The 14,938-nt window shown below is 42.2% G+C and overlaps 1 protein-coding gene across 2 annotated transcripts in view; it reads right to left on the bottom strand.

Annotated features, from left to right (window-relative positions):
* Nucleotides 1-9,828: 9,828 nt before the first annotated feature.
* Nucleotides 9,829-14,938, bottom strand: part of JAM2 (junctional adhesion molecule 2) — an 88,158-nt gene continuing 83,048 nt past the window's right edge. For both annotated transcript variants that reach the window (XM_064273126.1, XM_064273127.1), the window contains one exon: nucleotides 9,829-12,724. In XM_064273126.1, the coding sequence (XP_064129196.1) occupies nucleotides 12,692-12,724 (33 nt within the window). In that variant the 3' untranslated portion in view covers nucleotides 9,829-12,691. The remainder of the gene's footprint in view (nucleotides 12,725-14,938) is intronic.

Raw genomic sequence — 14,938 nt, 5'->3', positions numbered from 1 at the left:
GCCTGGCAAGTTAGTACTGGCTCTAGCTCCATCTTGTACCTCTCCAGTTGGACTTCTCTATAGGGCTGCTTCAATGTCCTCGAGACACAGCAGCCGGCTTCCGTCAGAGAGAGTTATCCGAGACAAAACAAGGAAGCCTTGAGGCCTTCTATGAGCTAGTCTCGGAGGTCACATACCGTCACTTCCATTAGAAACCAGTCACCAAATCCAGCCCACACTCAAGGACAGGGAAATTATCCTCCACCTATTCCAAGGAGGAACTCATTGCCATCAAGTCAGTTCCGACTTACAGTAACATAGGACAGAGTAGAACTGCCCCATAGGGTTTCCAAGGAGCAGCTGCAGGATCCAAACTGCTACTCTTTTGATTAGCAGCCAAGCTCGAATACAAAGAATTTGCAGACGTACTTGAAAACCACCACAGGTACTTTCCTACTTCTCAATTTTTCACCTGTTATAATGAATGCTTAGGGCTTCTGAGTTAGGTCCTTAACTCTCCTTCCAGTTCTTCCCTATTGTATGATCGTGAGGGCTACTGGAATCTCAGGAAGCTTGAAGCCTTTACTAAGAAGTAGTATGACTGGAAAAATTACCTCTCTCTCTTTGGATTGGTGGTGTAAGGTGGGGAGTGAGATTGTGGAGAAGAACTTAGAAAGTCTTGAGTATTAATCTCCTTCCTTCCACCATTCTTTATGACAGGAACTGCTCAGAAATCTCATCCTGAGGCTCCCCTACTACCTACCCAAGTTCCTTTACCTATTTACTTGTTTGTGTCCCACTTAAAATAATTGCCTTTATTTTCCCTTCAGTTTCCCAGACCCACCTCCCTCACCCAAGACAATGGAATTATGTAGGTAAATCGTTCTTTGTGATCAAGAAAGGTAAAGATTAATTACAGCAGCAGCTAGTTCATGGCCTCAGGCAGAAGGAAGGAAAAGCCCCTCAGTTTCAAACATCTTCACCCAGCACTTATTCTGCCTCCACCCTCCCCTCTCTCCCATCTCTAACTAGTAGAGAAGAGAAGGAAATACTGAGTTTCCTGATAGAAGCAGGCCAGTTTATCAAGTGGGATTTTTTTCAGTTGTGATTAATTTGTATGCATTTTTTACTGTAATTTTTTGGCCAACATTTTAGCATTGTGTCACGGATTGAGTTGTGTCCCCCCAAAATATGTGCATCAGTTTGGCTAGGCCATAATTCCAGGTGTTGTATGATTGTCCACCATTTTGTCATCTGGTGTGATTTTTCTCTATGTTGTAAATCCTATCACCATGATGTTAATGAGATGGAATTAGCAGCAGTTATGTTGAGATCTAGAAGATTAGATTGTGTCTTGAGCCAATCTCTTTTGAGATATAAAAGAAGCAATCAGAGAGACCAGGGACCTCATACCACCAAGAAAGCAGCGCCAGGAGCAGAGCGAGTCCTTTGGACCCAAATTTCCTGTGCAGAGAAGCTCCTAGACCAAGGGGAGACTGATGACAAGGACCTTCGTCCGGAGCCTACAGAGAGAGGAAGACTTCCCCTAAACTGGTGCCCTGAATTTGGACTTCTAATCTACTAGACTGTGAGAGAATAAACTGTACACTTGTTCACTTCTGGTATATCTGTTCGAGTAGAACTAGATAACTAAGATGCATCGTTAAAGTTCTGTGGCCAGTTTCATTGACTTCAGTTTGCCAGCATGACCAAACTTACTGGTTTGCCTGCAACTTGTCTAATTTATTAGTATTTTGGATGGGAGCATTTTAACCACTATTGAAGATTTTTATTTTGATCACTTTATGTTCATTACGGCACTTTAGTGTTCTTGCCTTTCGGGGGGAGATATGGGTTCTATTCCCAGCCAGTGCTCCTCCTACGCAGCCACCGCCAGTCCGTCACAGAGGCTTACCTGTTGCTGTGATGCTGAACAGATTTCAGCAGAGCTTCCAGACTAAGATGGGCTAGGAAGAAAGGCCTGGTGATCTACCTCTAAAATTAGCCAGTGAAAACCCTATTAATCACAACGGTTCGATCCCCAACAGATCATGGGGATGGCGCAGGTCCAGGTAGAATTTAGTTCTGCATGGGGTGGCCATGAGTCCGGGCCAACTAACAACACAGGTTGTCTCTACCCCAGCTGAGGCTGCAGCTGAGAATATTGGGGCTGAGAGAAAGGTTTTTCTGCCGGGAAAGGCTGAAGAGAGATCTGTATGTAGCCCAGAATGTTTGCACACAAGTGTACCTTCATAAAGACCCGGAAGGCTGGGTTCAAATGTCAAATTCCTAGATTCTTTTAAGTTGTGTGCCATCGAGTTGATCCCAACTCATAGCGACTCTGTAGGACAGAAGAGAACTGACCCATAGGGTTTCCTAGGCTGAAGTGTTTATGGACGCAGATTGCAACATCTTTCTCTGGTAGAGCAGCTGGTAGTTTCCAACCTTACTGTTAGCAGCTGAGCACTAAATGCAGAAGCTTGGGAAAAATAGCCTGCCACCACTGGCCCGCTGCCTGCAGCCAAGTTTGAGAACTACTGCACTTTGCATATCCTTCTGCCTTTCCTCCATCCCCATTCACCATCTGTGAAAGTTCTAAGAATTGTACTTCAGCAGAATGCCAGAGACTCTCAGCTTCCTTCCTACCACCCGTCACTGGGCCCCATTGCCAACTGGATGGTGAGTAATCCAGCTTCACAATCCATGTGGACATCAGCTTCTAGCTCCATTCTGGTTCCAACTCTCTCAGGTCAGCTTCCCTGGGAAGCACTTAGAGGCAGCGCTTTGCATGCAGATGGTTTAATGGGGAGTGTTCTCTGGCATCAACGGTCAACATCTAGAATCAGCATCTGGAAGGGAGCGAGGCAAGCAGGATTGGATAGAGCAGGGCCTCTCAGCCTCCACACTACTGACATTTTGGGCCAGTTAATTCTTCACTGTGGGGGGCTGTGGTGTGCAGGGTGTTTGGCCTCTACCCAGCAGCATCCTCCATGCCCTGCTCCCAGCTGTGAAAACTAAAATGGCCCCAGATATTGCCTCAGTCAGGCCTCTGGGGAGCTCTTCAGAGGTGTCAAAAATGAGGCAAGAGGGCGAGTCTTTGCACCCTGGTGTTGACCAATCGCTGAGTCCCAGCAGCCCTAGGGGAGTGAGCAGAACCTCATGCAAGGCAGCTCGCTCAGACTGAAGGCAGCTCTTGGGAAGGACACAGTGTCCTCCGCCGGGCAGCTGGAGAAACAAACCAGTGCCTTCACTTGAAGGGGGTGTCTGGGTGGCCCACCACAGCGCCCCCTATATTCAGTATCTAGTTGTGTGGTAATTATTTCATCTGCCATGGTGCCCAAGTTTCCATTTCATCTGTCAAATGACAAAGCTTTTCTGCACAGACATTTGTAAGAATTAAATATAATGCATATAAAGCACCTGCCACTTAATAAAAAACTGTTGCCATTGAGTCGACCCATAGAGACCCTATAGGACAGAGTAGATCTGCCACCAAGGTTTTCCAAGGCTGTAGTCTTTACAGAAGCTGCCTGCCAAATTTTTCTCCTACAGAAGAGCTCATGGATTCAAACCACCAACCTTTTGGTTAGCGGTTGAGCACTTAACCACTGTGCCACCAGAGCTCCTTCTGCTGCTTAATAGAGGCCCAGTATATGATATATATTTAAAAAAAAGTTGCCATCGAGTTGATTCCAACTCGTAAGGAACCTATAGAACAGAGTAGAACTGCCCAATAGGATTTCCAAGGAACAGCTGGTGGACTTGAACTGTCAACATTTGAGTTAGCAGCCAAGCTCGTAGCCACTGCACCACCAGGGCCATGTAGATCATGTCCATTTAAAAAAGGAGACAATAGTGTTTCTCACCACCACCTGTCTTCAGTTTGTGATGGCTTTTGTGTTGCTATGACGCTGGAAGCTCTGCCACTGATACCTCATACCAGCAGGGTCACCCACGGTAGAACGGTTTCAGTGGAATTCCCAGACTAAGGATAGAAAGAAAGGGCTGGCAGTCGAATTCCAAAAGTTAGCCAGTGAAAGCTTTATGGCTTTATTGTCCAACTTGCTTGCTTTAGACATGTCATCAGAAGGGATCAATCGCTAGAGGAAGGCGGCATGTTTGGTTGAAGTAGAGGGCCAATAAGGATGAGGGAGATTTTAGGTGAGATGGATTGGCACAGTAGCTGTAATGATGGACTTGAGCAAGCTGTCAATGGTGAGGAAGCCAGGAGTTGTGAGGATGTTGCAAAACTGGGCAGTTTCATCTGTTGTACATAAGGTCACCGTGAGTTGAAGCTGACTCAACAGTAGCTGTTTACCTACCTACCTAATCTTATCTCTCTCTCTGTTTTTAAGCAGCAGTGATGGTCCATAAATTAACTTCCAGAACTCCTGAATATGTATGAGAGTCATTGTGGCAAACTTTGTGCTACCTGCTCTCTAGCGAGCATATCTCCCCCGGCTTTGTGGAAGAGGATCATAAACCATGAGTAGAAGGAGGATACTTTCTAGGTCTGGGTGTTACGGCATGTGAAGAGTGTTTGGGTATCACGGAGAGGTTCGAAAGGATGTTGGCATATCTTAGCCCTGTGAGAAGTTAGGAAGCCAGTGGAATCTTTAGAGCCTGCTCCTTTGACCTAGCTGGGCCAAGCTTGCAGGGCATCAACCTGCCTTGATTCACCTTTAAAGTTTCATGCTTTTTACCTTATTCCAGGGAAGCCATAGCTACCTAGAGAAGGAGTTCTTCCCTTAGCAAAACTTGACACTGCCTGAAGTGATGAGGCTGTATAATCTGAGTAAATTAGCAGACTAGAAATGTTTATTTCCAGGCTTCGTTTTTGCTGATGAGGCAATCCAAAGAGCCCTACTTGTGTATACTTCTGGGTGTGTTACAGCTTATACAGTCCTGTACAGACTGGAGGCTAAGGGCACAGGCTCGGTTTCAGATTTCTTCTGTTAGTTATTAGAGGCAGCCAGAAAGCAGAAGTATGTACGAGTTCAAACACAGCAGACTGCAAAAATTAATAACACAAAAAGGAGCCTTACCTCTTAGCCGCCGCTCCCATCAATTAAAAGTGGAGGTTCACGTATTTCTTCATCCACATAGTGAGTTTTGTTGTTGCCGTAACTGCATAATTTTGTTCACTCAAAACAAGCATGCAGTGAACACCTTCCATGGTGACTCAGCTTGTGACGGGACCAAGGATGGCTGGCTACGTCCACGCGTTCCCCCGCCGTGGGGTTCCCAATCCCCCAGGCTCTGAGCTCCAGGAGGACAGGATTGTTTCTTATCCATCTTTGTAAAGATGTGTCTGTGTTTGTATCTACACAGTGCCTGGCACACGTCTGTACATTTCATCCTAAACACACAGAGCATATTCCTCAAGACCTTGGATTTCGTCCCAGGGCATCTTATAATAGAGTTCATTTTAAGAAAGAAAAACCCCAGTTGAGCAAGGCTGTTTCTCTCTGTGTGTGTCAATATATATTAGATAGAAAGAAGAAAAAAAAAAATAGCCCAGAAAATTCAGTAAAATGTCCACATAGGGGAAGTTTTCTTCTACTTACATGGGGCCACAGGGAGTGCCGTACCTTGAAGTGTACTGCTGGGTAATTCTTTCTTAAGGCTTCACTTGATTATTTTTGCTCTTAAATAAGTCAGTGTCAACTTAAATTACATACTAATCTATTATGTTTATACTAGCCAAACTGTTTACTGAACAGTCTGAGCTTGGGGCCGGGGAGAGGGGGATAAAAACATAGCAATTTAATTTTTTTTAGTCTCAACTGCCTTTAATCATGCTCTGTCAAGTTCTGCTTTCCCTGATGTAACGACACGTGAGAGAGATAGCAAAGTTTTCCAGTCACTCGCAATTATTAGAAAGTCCAGTTCAGTCCAAATCAATACAATTTAAATTTTCTGCTTTCTCCCTGCCCTCCCCCAATTTAATGTTCATAGCCTAATGTCTTGCGAGACAAGCCCGAGGAGAAAGGAGTCTTAGACCTCTCTTTTTCTCTTCTATTTTATTTGAGGTGAGGCAGAAAAAACCCATTGCCGTTCAGTTGATTCTGACATACAGCGACTCTACAGGACAGAGTAGAGCTACCCCACAGGGTTTCCAAGGAGCAGCTAGTGGATTCAAACTGCTGACCTTTAGGTTAACAGCCCGAGCTCTTAACCACAGTGCCACCAGGGGAAGGGAGAAGTAGAAGAAGACATGTATTTGTTATTTTTCTAATGTTGCTTTTAATCATAATAACCAAAGACAGCTTGCTATATGCCTGGTTCTTCTGTTCCAGGCAATTTTTACTTAGTTAATCCATTTCGTGTAGGCTTGTTTTTTGTTTGTTTTTGGCTGTTACTGTTTCTCTGGTTGTCACTGACCTTGCTGTGTTGTTGTTAGGTGCCCCTCAAGTCGGTTCCAACTCATAGCTGCCCTAGGTACAACAGAGCTGTCATGGATTGAATTGTGTCCCCCAGAAATATCTGTCAACTTGGCTAGGTCATGATTTCCAGTACTGTATGATTGTCTACCATTTTGTCATTTGATGAGTTTTCCTGTGTGTTGTAAATCCTATCACTATGATGTAATGAGATGCATTAGTGGCAGTTATATTATGAGATCTGCAAGATTAGATAGTGTCTTAAGCCAATCTCTTCTGAGATATAAAAGAGAAAATCAAGCAGAGAGACATGGGGACCTCATACCACCAAGAAGTGTGAGGCTCCTGTGCTGAGGTGTTCCCAGACCAAGGAAAGACAGATGACAAGGACGTTCCTCCAGAGCTGACAGAGAAAGAAAGCCTTCCCCTGCAGCCAGCACCCTAAATTCAGACTTCTAGCCTGCTGGACTATGAATAGCATGTGTCAACAAAGGACTTATTTTCTCTGAGATCAAGGGCCAACTTATCTCCATTTTATGACCTCTTTGTTTTCAATGTCCAATGTGCTACTTTAAGTGCTTCTTTAAAGATGGTATAAAAATTAAGAAGATTTTCTAAGAACTGTACCTGGATTCCTAAAGTTGTTCACGCCATTTAACTTTTCATTCTCAAACTCACTTCCTTTCCAAATATGTAACTACCTTTATATTATATTGAACTTGCTGTAGGTTGAAAAACTTTTTTAAATTTTAAAATGTTAACATACAGTAAGAGAAACAAATGTATACATAAAGATATGACATATTCATATAACACGATATTCATTGAGACTTTCCTATTGTCTAAAGACTGAAGACAAGTACTACACTTTCTAAAGAAAGCCTAAATACTTTGAGTTCAGATACCCCCTCCAATGTTTATGAAGAGACAGTGCTGCCCAGAAGCCATTACCCTAGTCCATTCCCCTTCCGTGGCGCTACCGAGTGGGTTCAAACCCCCAACCTTTAGTTGGTAGTAGTGCAAACCATTTGCGCCACCTAGGGACCTACTATTAAATACACTGTTAAATACTTTGGGGCTTATAAAGATGTATAAAATATGGTTTTTAGAGTGTTTCCAAACTAGTAGCCAGACATATACGCAGGTAAGTATATTGAGATAGGTTTCTATCTATTATGAGATAGATAGAAACCAATAAGTGCCATAACAGGATCAAGGAAGTGCCATGAACATTCAGAGACTAAACTTCTTCCAGCAGGGGTAATACGGGAAGGCTTCGTAGAGGAAGTAGAACTGGAGCTGTCCCTTAAGGAATGGGTAAAATTTACATTTCCTGTGACCAGGAGAATTAGCATTCCAAATTGAAGCATTACGGTAAGTAAATGTATGTTGTTGTTGGGTAACAGTGAGTTGATTTGGACTCAACTCATAGCTACCACATGTGACAGAGTAGAACTGCCCTATAGGGTTTCCTACGCTGTAATCTTTACAGAAGTAGATTGCCTTGTCTTTCTCCCACAGAGCCACTGGATATGTGGTTTCAGACCTCCATTCTTTCGGTTAGCAGCTGAGCACTTAACCACTGTGCCACCAGGGCTCCTTAAGTAAATGTAAAGTGGAGAGAAAAAAAATGGGTTAAGATAAACTGACTGTAGATAGTTTGATAAAAGGGTGTATTCATTCAAATCACGGTAGGTAGACAGACAGGTAGGTTGTGACCATACGAAGGTGTGTGTGTTTGTGGCGTGGAGGATGGCATTGGGGAGAGGGATTTGCATTCCAGGCTAAGGACTTTAGACCTTGGGAGCCCTGGTGGCACAGTAGTTAAGAGCTTGGCTGCTAACTAAGAGCTCAGTGGTTCAAATCCACCAGCCCACTCTTTGGAAACCCTATGGAGCAGTTCTACTCCGTCCTACAGGGTGGTTATGAGTCAGCGTCGACTCGACGGCAATGGGTTTTTTTTTTAATAGACCGTGTACAGGAGAAGAGCAAAAGGTTTTTAGCAAGCAGGAGGGAGAAGAGGGAGAGGTGAGTTGGCATTGTTTGAAAGAGTAATCTGGCAGTAACTGAGGGATGGTGGAGGAAAGAAGAGACTAGAGGGGGATGCAGCCTTTATTTAGCACAGGAGAGACCAAAATTATAGCTCAGAGACGGGACACTTGAGGGAGCAGGGTTCCAGAAGTCATAAAGAGAGACAGTAACAAAAGCCTGAGATAAAAGGATTGAAGTAGTGACAGGATAGCCAAGCGGGCCAGAGAGTAAATGGGAGTTTAAGGATGGGGAGACTCAGGAAGGGTGGTGGCGGTGATGGTGGAGATTAAATGTATTCATTATGGTTAGCTTCTTTTTTAAAAAAAAAATAAGGTTAGAGATTTGGTCATGGAGAGTGAGGAAGAGTAGGAGAGAATGAAAGGGCCCACTCTGGACATGTTGTCAGGAGGGACCAGTCCCTGGAGAAGGACATCATGGTAAGGTAGAGGATCAGCAAAAAAGAGGAAGACCCTCAACAAAATGGACTGACACTGCAACAATGGGCTCAAGCTTAACAACGTTTGTGAAGATGGCGCAGGACCAGGCAATGTTTTGGTCTGTTGTACATGGGGTCACTGTGAGTCAGAACCTACTTGACAGCACCTAACGGCAACAGGGAGTAAAAGAAAGGCAAAAAAAAAACCAAAAAACAAAAAAACTAAACTTACTGCCTTTGAGCCAATCCTGACTCATAGTGACCCTATAGGACAGAGTAGTGCTGCCCCAGAGGGTTTCCAAGAAGTGGCTGGTGGATTCCAACTGATGACCTTTTGGTTTGCAGCCTGGGTTTGTAACCACTGCACCACCAGGGGGCCAAAAGATATGCAGAAAGGTGTTATAGGCTGTGAGACTGGGTTTGACAAGCTGGAGATTACTGAGGATGAAGGGCAGGTGTGGTGAGAATGAAGGACATGAGGACTTAAAAGGAAGGAGTGTTGAGTGCAGAGGAGAAGTATTGGGTGTCCTGGATCAGACAGACCAGGGTTTACACCAACTGAGTCTTCACCCTCCAATTCTGAGACCTTGGCAAGTCACTGTCTCTGAGTCTGTCTCATCTGTAAAATGACAACATTGCCCACTTATTAGCCCTGTTGAGATAAATGCGATTTTATACACCTTTACCCCCACTTGCTCTGACATATATAAAGTGTTCAATAGTCTTTGCTTTTCATTTTCAGAGCAGTTTTTCAGAGTTTGAGAGGTTGGCAGGCATCCAGACTGAGAGAAGATGAGATTCTAGTCTTCAGCAGGTCAGGAGCTAGCCTTGCAGCTACCACGGTAAGAGGGTGCAGTTTCCTGGGTTTTATTTAACAACAATTGGTGGATGATATGCTCCCTGCACTGTTTAATGGGGCTAAAACTTTAACAAGTTCAGCTATTTTTATTAACGCATTTAATACATTAATCAAATAAAACCACCTGTGAGATGAAGGAAGCTCTTTGCAAAGTTGTATTGAAAAACAATCACTCGTTCCAGATTTAGTTAGGTTAAACCCCCAACTAAAAATAAGTTAAATCTAGTTACAACAGCAACAATAAAGATTTTTTTTTTTTTAAACAAAACTTGCTATTAAACATTCCAAAGCCCTAATCCTTATACAACACAATTTCCTTACAGGCAAATAAAATCAAAATGTCTTTAAGGATTACAATGGGATTTTACCAATTGTTAGAGTTCAAGTCCTTCAAATAGAAGCAAAAGGAAAGACAAGTCCAGACACCGGTGACTCACAGTGGACATGCTTTTAAAAATTAGAAAGCCAGTGCTCAATACTGTGTCCTTTCGGTGGGAGAAAGTGGTTTTTACACAATGATTTTCACTTAGCCGAATACAATATTTTTACCATAATGTATAGTATATTTTCGACACAAAGAAAGCGTTAGATGTTAGTACTGCCTAAAATGAATCCTCTGGCCTATAACATATTAAAAACCAGCTTTTCATCTATTAGTAAAGCTAAGGCACTACATTTTTTTCCCCTAGAATGTAGATTTGTGGAATTGAGATTGAAGAAGTTGATCTTGTGTGATAGTAGGTATGCCTGAAGAGGCATCTCTGAGACTCACATATTCCCTTGGCACTTGACAATGCAAGAAGAAAGCATTCCTCAAACCAAATTCTTCACTCAAACCATGAACATTTCACTGATTTCTTACTAAAATATATATTTTTTCATGGTTCAAGGCCACATGATGAGAAACTATGCTTGCAGACCAAATCCTGTCTGCTGCTTATTTTTGTCAATAAAGTTTAATTGGAACACTGCCACGCCCATTTGTCTAGTGTCTATGGCTGCTCTCATGCTACAAAGGCAGAGTTGACTGGTTATGAGAGAGAACTTATGGTCTGAAAAGCTTAAAATATTCACTCTGGCCCATTACAGAAATCATTTGAAGCCTTCTGACTAATGTGGTGATAATTTGACCTTTGGGGATGAGGCACGTTATAGAAGCCAGACCTTTATTTAGAAAGAGGTCAGAAGTCTATTGAGGAGTATCAAATGCCACAGACAAGTCAAGGGGGGCTTCTGACAACAGACATCTTGCCGGTGACCTGGGGTCCACACTCAAAGCTAGGTACACAGTCGGTGCGATCCATTCACTTGTTCGGTGAATCCTGGGGATTTGCTTTGCCTATTGAGCTGCAAGATCCCATTACATGAAAGATGAACTCTTAAAAACAGCCTAACTGTGCTCCAGGTTTGTCAAAGGCAGTGAGTGACCTTTTCATCCAGATTTGCCTAGAAAAGCAGGAAATGCCTTAGCCATATTTTGTTTTGAATATGAAATGACTAAAATAAGTTATAAATGAGTATGCTTTCGATGTTGTTAGTTGCAGTTGAGTCGATTCCAACTCATGGAGGCCTCATGTGCGCAGAGTAGAACTACTCCGTAGGGTTTCCGATGGCTATAACCTTTCAGAAGCAGATTGCCAGGCCTGTCTTCCAAGATACCTCTGAGTGGGTTTGACCACCAACCTGTTGGCTTGTAGTCCAGCGCTTGACTGTTCACACACCCAGTGACTGACTACGCTTTTTAACATAGAGTCATTGTTCTCCCTATCAATATGATCACTGGTATTTTCATTTTTGAGTCAGAATCAACTCAATGGCAACAAACAGGTTTGTTGTTTTATTTTTCTGGGAGGGGGGGCTTTGTGATTAATCAGTTGAGAAACCAGATTATTACACTCATTTTTCACTTCAACTGCTGTCACTTATGTGCCCACTTCGTGTCAAGTGCAGGGAACCACAATGTGTTCTTTCATCTCATTTTACTTGTCCAACAATACTTTCTCCCCTACATATCCTTGCTTCGCTACAAGCAGGATTGTCAAATGTCTTGCCCTAACAGAAGGGGCTCGCCGGCCCAGAATTTCACTTTACGGTTCTCAGAGACAGGAAGACATGCCATCACCGTTCACGCAGGGAAAGTTATCTGCAGGGTTACATGGAGGCTCCAGTCGCGCAAATTCCAAAGTCGAGCTCCAGGCCATGGTGGGTACTCCAAAGCTCACTGATCCTTTTTAAAGGGGCTTGAGAGGGAAGGAAATAGCAACAGGCAGTCCCAGGGGTGAAAGAAGCCGCTTGGGTTTGTGTTTGACTCTCAAAATAATGTTTAACGAAGAAATAAATAGCAGACACCAGACGAGTCCTACACAGCGCATCTCGGGAGCGCCGGCCAGGAGGTGTTTTTCTCCATGTTGCTTTCAGTTCTCAGAAATGAAAGTAAACAGAGCACAAATCCTTGGAAATAAGATACAATCCCACTACTGCCCTTCAGTGGATATATTCGTGATAAATGAGCAGCAGAACAAGGATTATTTAGGGGAGAAAAGAGGATTCTGGTAGAAACTAGACCAGACATTCTGTCTGCATCTGTCAGTATATTTTGAATGCCTTAAATCAGACCCTTGCACAGGGAATATGTACAGTTGCTCCCTTCATGTTCTGTTGGATTGATTTCACAGACAGTATGAGATATTTTAGTAGCTTTTTCTAGAAGTTAGAACATTTGTTAGCATTTCACAAACCCCAGTATATTACAGAGTATTTTGGTGCTCTTAACATTCTCCAGACACAAGAAATTAGACAGTATTTTAAGGGTTCACAGAGCTATTTGTTTAAAATGATAACAATTTCAGGTGATTTAAAAGTCACAAAAATTATAGTAAGATACCAATATCATTTCTTCATGTACCTCTTGGCAAATGTAAGACAAAGTAAAGTTTTATAATCTTTAAAAACTCATATAGTAATTGTATTTTTGTTTTGGCGTAGCTCAAAGGTGCAGTTCTTTTAAATTATAAATGACTTTGTGTGCTTGAAATCCTAGGGGAAAAAAAAGAAAACCAAATTTAAATATTATGTATTAATTCATATTTAAAGAAATGAGTATAAAGTTATATCTACTGTGAGAATCTCATAGGTACAAGCCAACATATACTTAATTAAATCTATTTTATTAGGAATTAAGTAAATACTGGGACTCAATATACTTTTGAAACTTTGCTCAGAGAGTAAAAAACTAGGACTGAAATTAAAGCAAGAGAAGTCCTGTTTGTGTAAATCTGGTCTCCAATTGTTTTCATTTGTAGATTTCCTTGCATAGAGCTTTTATAAGCAAGCTTTGAAGATATACACAAGAGATAATATATTACACTTGGAAGTCATCTGTGATAGTGTAGACTGGTTCATCAATACCCATTCCAACCACCTTTTCTACTATAAAAAAAAAAAAAAACTAGCCAAACCTGTTGCCTTCAAGTCTATTCTGACTCATAGCAACCCTATAGGACAGAGTAGAATGCCCCATACAGTTTCCAAGGAGCACCTGGTGGATTCGAACTGCTGGACTTTTAGTTAGTAGCCATAACTCTTAACCACTACGCCACCAAGGTTTCCTTCTCCACTATAGAACTATAAAAAGTGAAAACACAATATCCCAATATCTTTCTCACCTAGAGGTGGCCATGCGTTATAGTTCAAGTAAATGATAGGTAAATAATGTCTGTTGGTATAATCACTTCCCTTTCTCACCCCTGAACCCTAGTCGTGCAGTGGTCAAGCACTCGGCTGCTGACTGAGAGGCTGGTGGTTTGAACCCACTAGCCGCTCTGCAGGAGAACGATATGGCGGTCTGCTTCTGCAAAGATTTACAGCCTTGGAAACCCTATGGGGCAGTTCTACTCTGTCCTTCAGGGTTGCTATGAGTCGAAGTCGACCTGACAGCAATGGGTTTGGGGTTTGGTTTCTTACTCTTTGGAAAAGAGATGTAATTGTTGGAAGTACATCAGCCATTTTGTGATCCATAGAATAAAAGCCACAAAGCAAAACAGATGGAGCAGAAAGATGAAAGTTTCCATCATGGATTTGCTGCATCAGACTAGGACTGCTCACCTCAGATTTCATTCTATATTAAAAATACATAAATACCTCTCTGTTTAAGCCATCACTGTGGGGTTTCCAGTTATCCATGGCCAAATGCAGCCCTAATTCATGTGGTACCACTGAGGCATCTACTTAGTTTTGCCCAAGTCCTTGGTGAAATAAGGTTCACAACAAATAAATAGACATACACATAAGAAGATTGAGAACCAGAAAAACTAAGTGATTGGCTGAGGTCACACAATGAATTAATAGCTAAGCTGGGACAAGAACTGGGCTCATTTGCTTTTTAATGCAATGTTCTTTTCACATATACATTGCTTCCAACTCTGCTCAAGCACTTTTTTCCTTCTTCTTTTCACAGACTATTAGATAAAGACCAATTTTCTTTGTCTTTTCTTTCTGATTTCCTCTGTTAACCACACTCCCCTTCCTCTTTTCAAGTTGCACGTACTGAAATTTTGTTTTGGAAGGCTCTTTCATCAATAATAGGCATTCCTCTCCCTACCTAAAGTTTAAAATCCCTGTAGCAGTAACCAAAGAATACCAAAAATACAATACTCCAAGAATGAGTAATTTCATTGTGTACTGAGTTGGTGATGAAATCATACCTACAGTATATTAAGTGACTTTAAAACACAGTAATTTGACTTCCCTCCCTAGTGGGTTATAACTAAAGGAAAAAAAAAGTGCTACATAAAATTCTTAAATTGTTTTCAGTTTTATATTGTTAGTGGTAATGTTGGTATTGTTATTCTGAGACTGTTGGTGTGTATTGTGAATACAACAAATGAGAATGACGCTTGTGTAGCTGAGACCTGAGATGCTTGCCGGGTACCTTTGAGAACACTAGGCATTCAATTCCTTATTTTGAAAACTAAAAAATAAAAATCAAATATTTATTCTTTCTTCTCGTAACAATTACATCTCAGATTAACCAACCATGGATGAAGAAAAGTTTCTCTTTACAGAAGTATTCCAACTGGTAGATGAAGAAGGAATGAAAGAATTGGAGGATCACCATTTAGCAACGGTAGCAATGAGCATCAGTGGCTGCTAACATCACAAAACCAAACCAAACCTGTCTCCATCAAGTTGATTCTGACTCATAGTGACCCTCTAGACAGGGTAGAACTGCCCCATGGGGTTTCCAAGGCT

This window comes from Loxodonta africana, chromosome 20, assembly GCF_030014295.1.
Source record: "Loxodonta africana isolate mLoxAfr1 chromosome 20, mLoxAfr1.hap2, whole genome shotgun sequence".
NCBI classification, from domain to species: Eukaryota; Metazoa; Chordata; class Mammalia; order Proboscidea; family Elephantidae; genus Loxodonta; species Loxodonta africana.
Note: the sequence above shows the minus strand (reverse complement) of the source record. Positions and strands in the feature narration are given on the sequence as shown.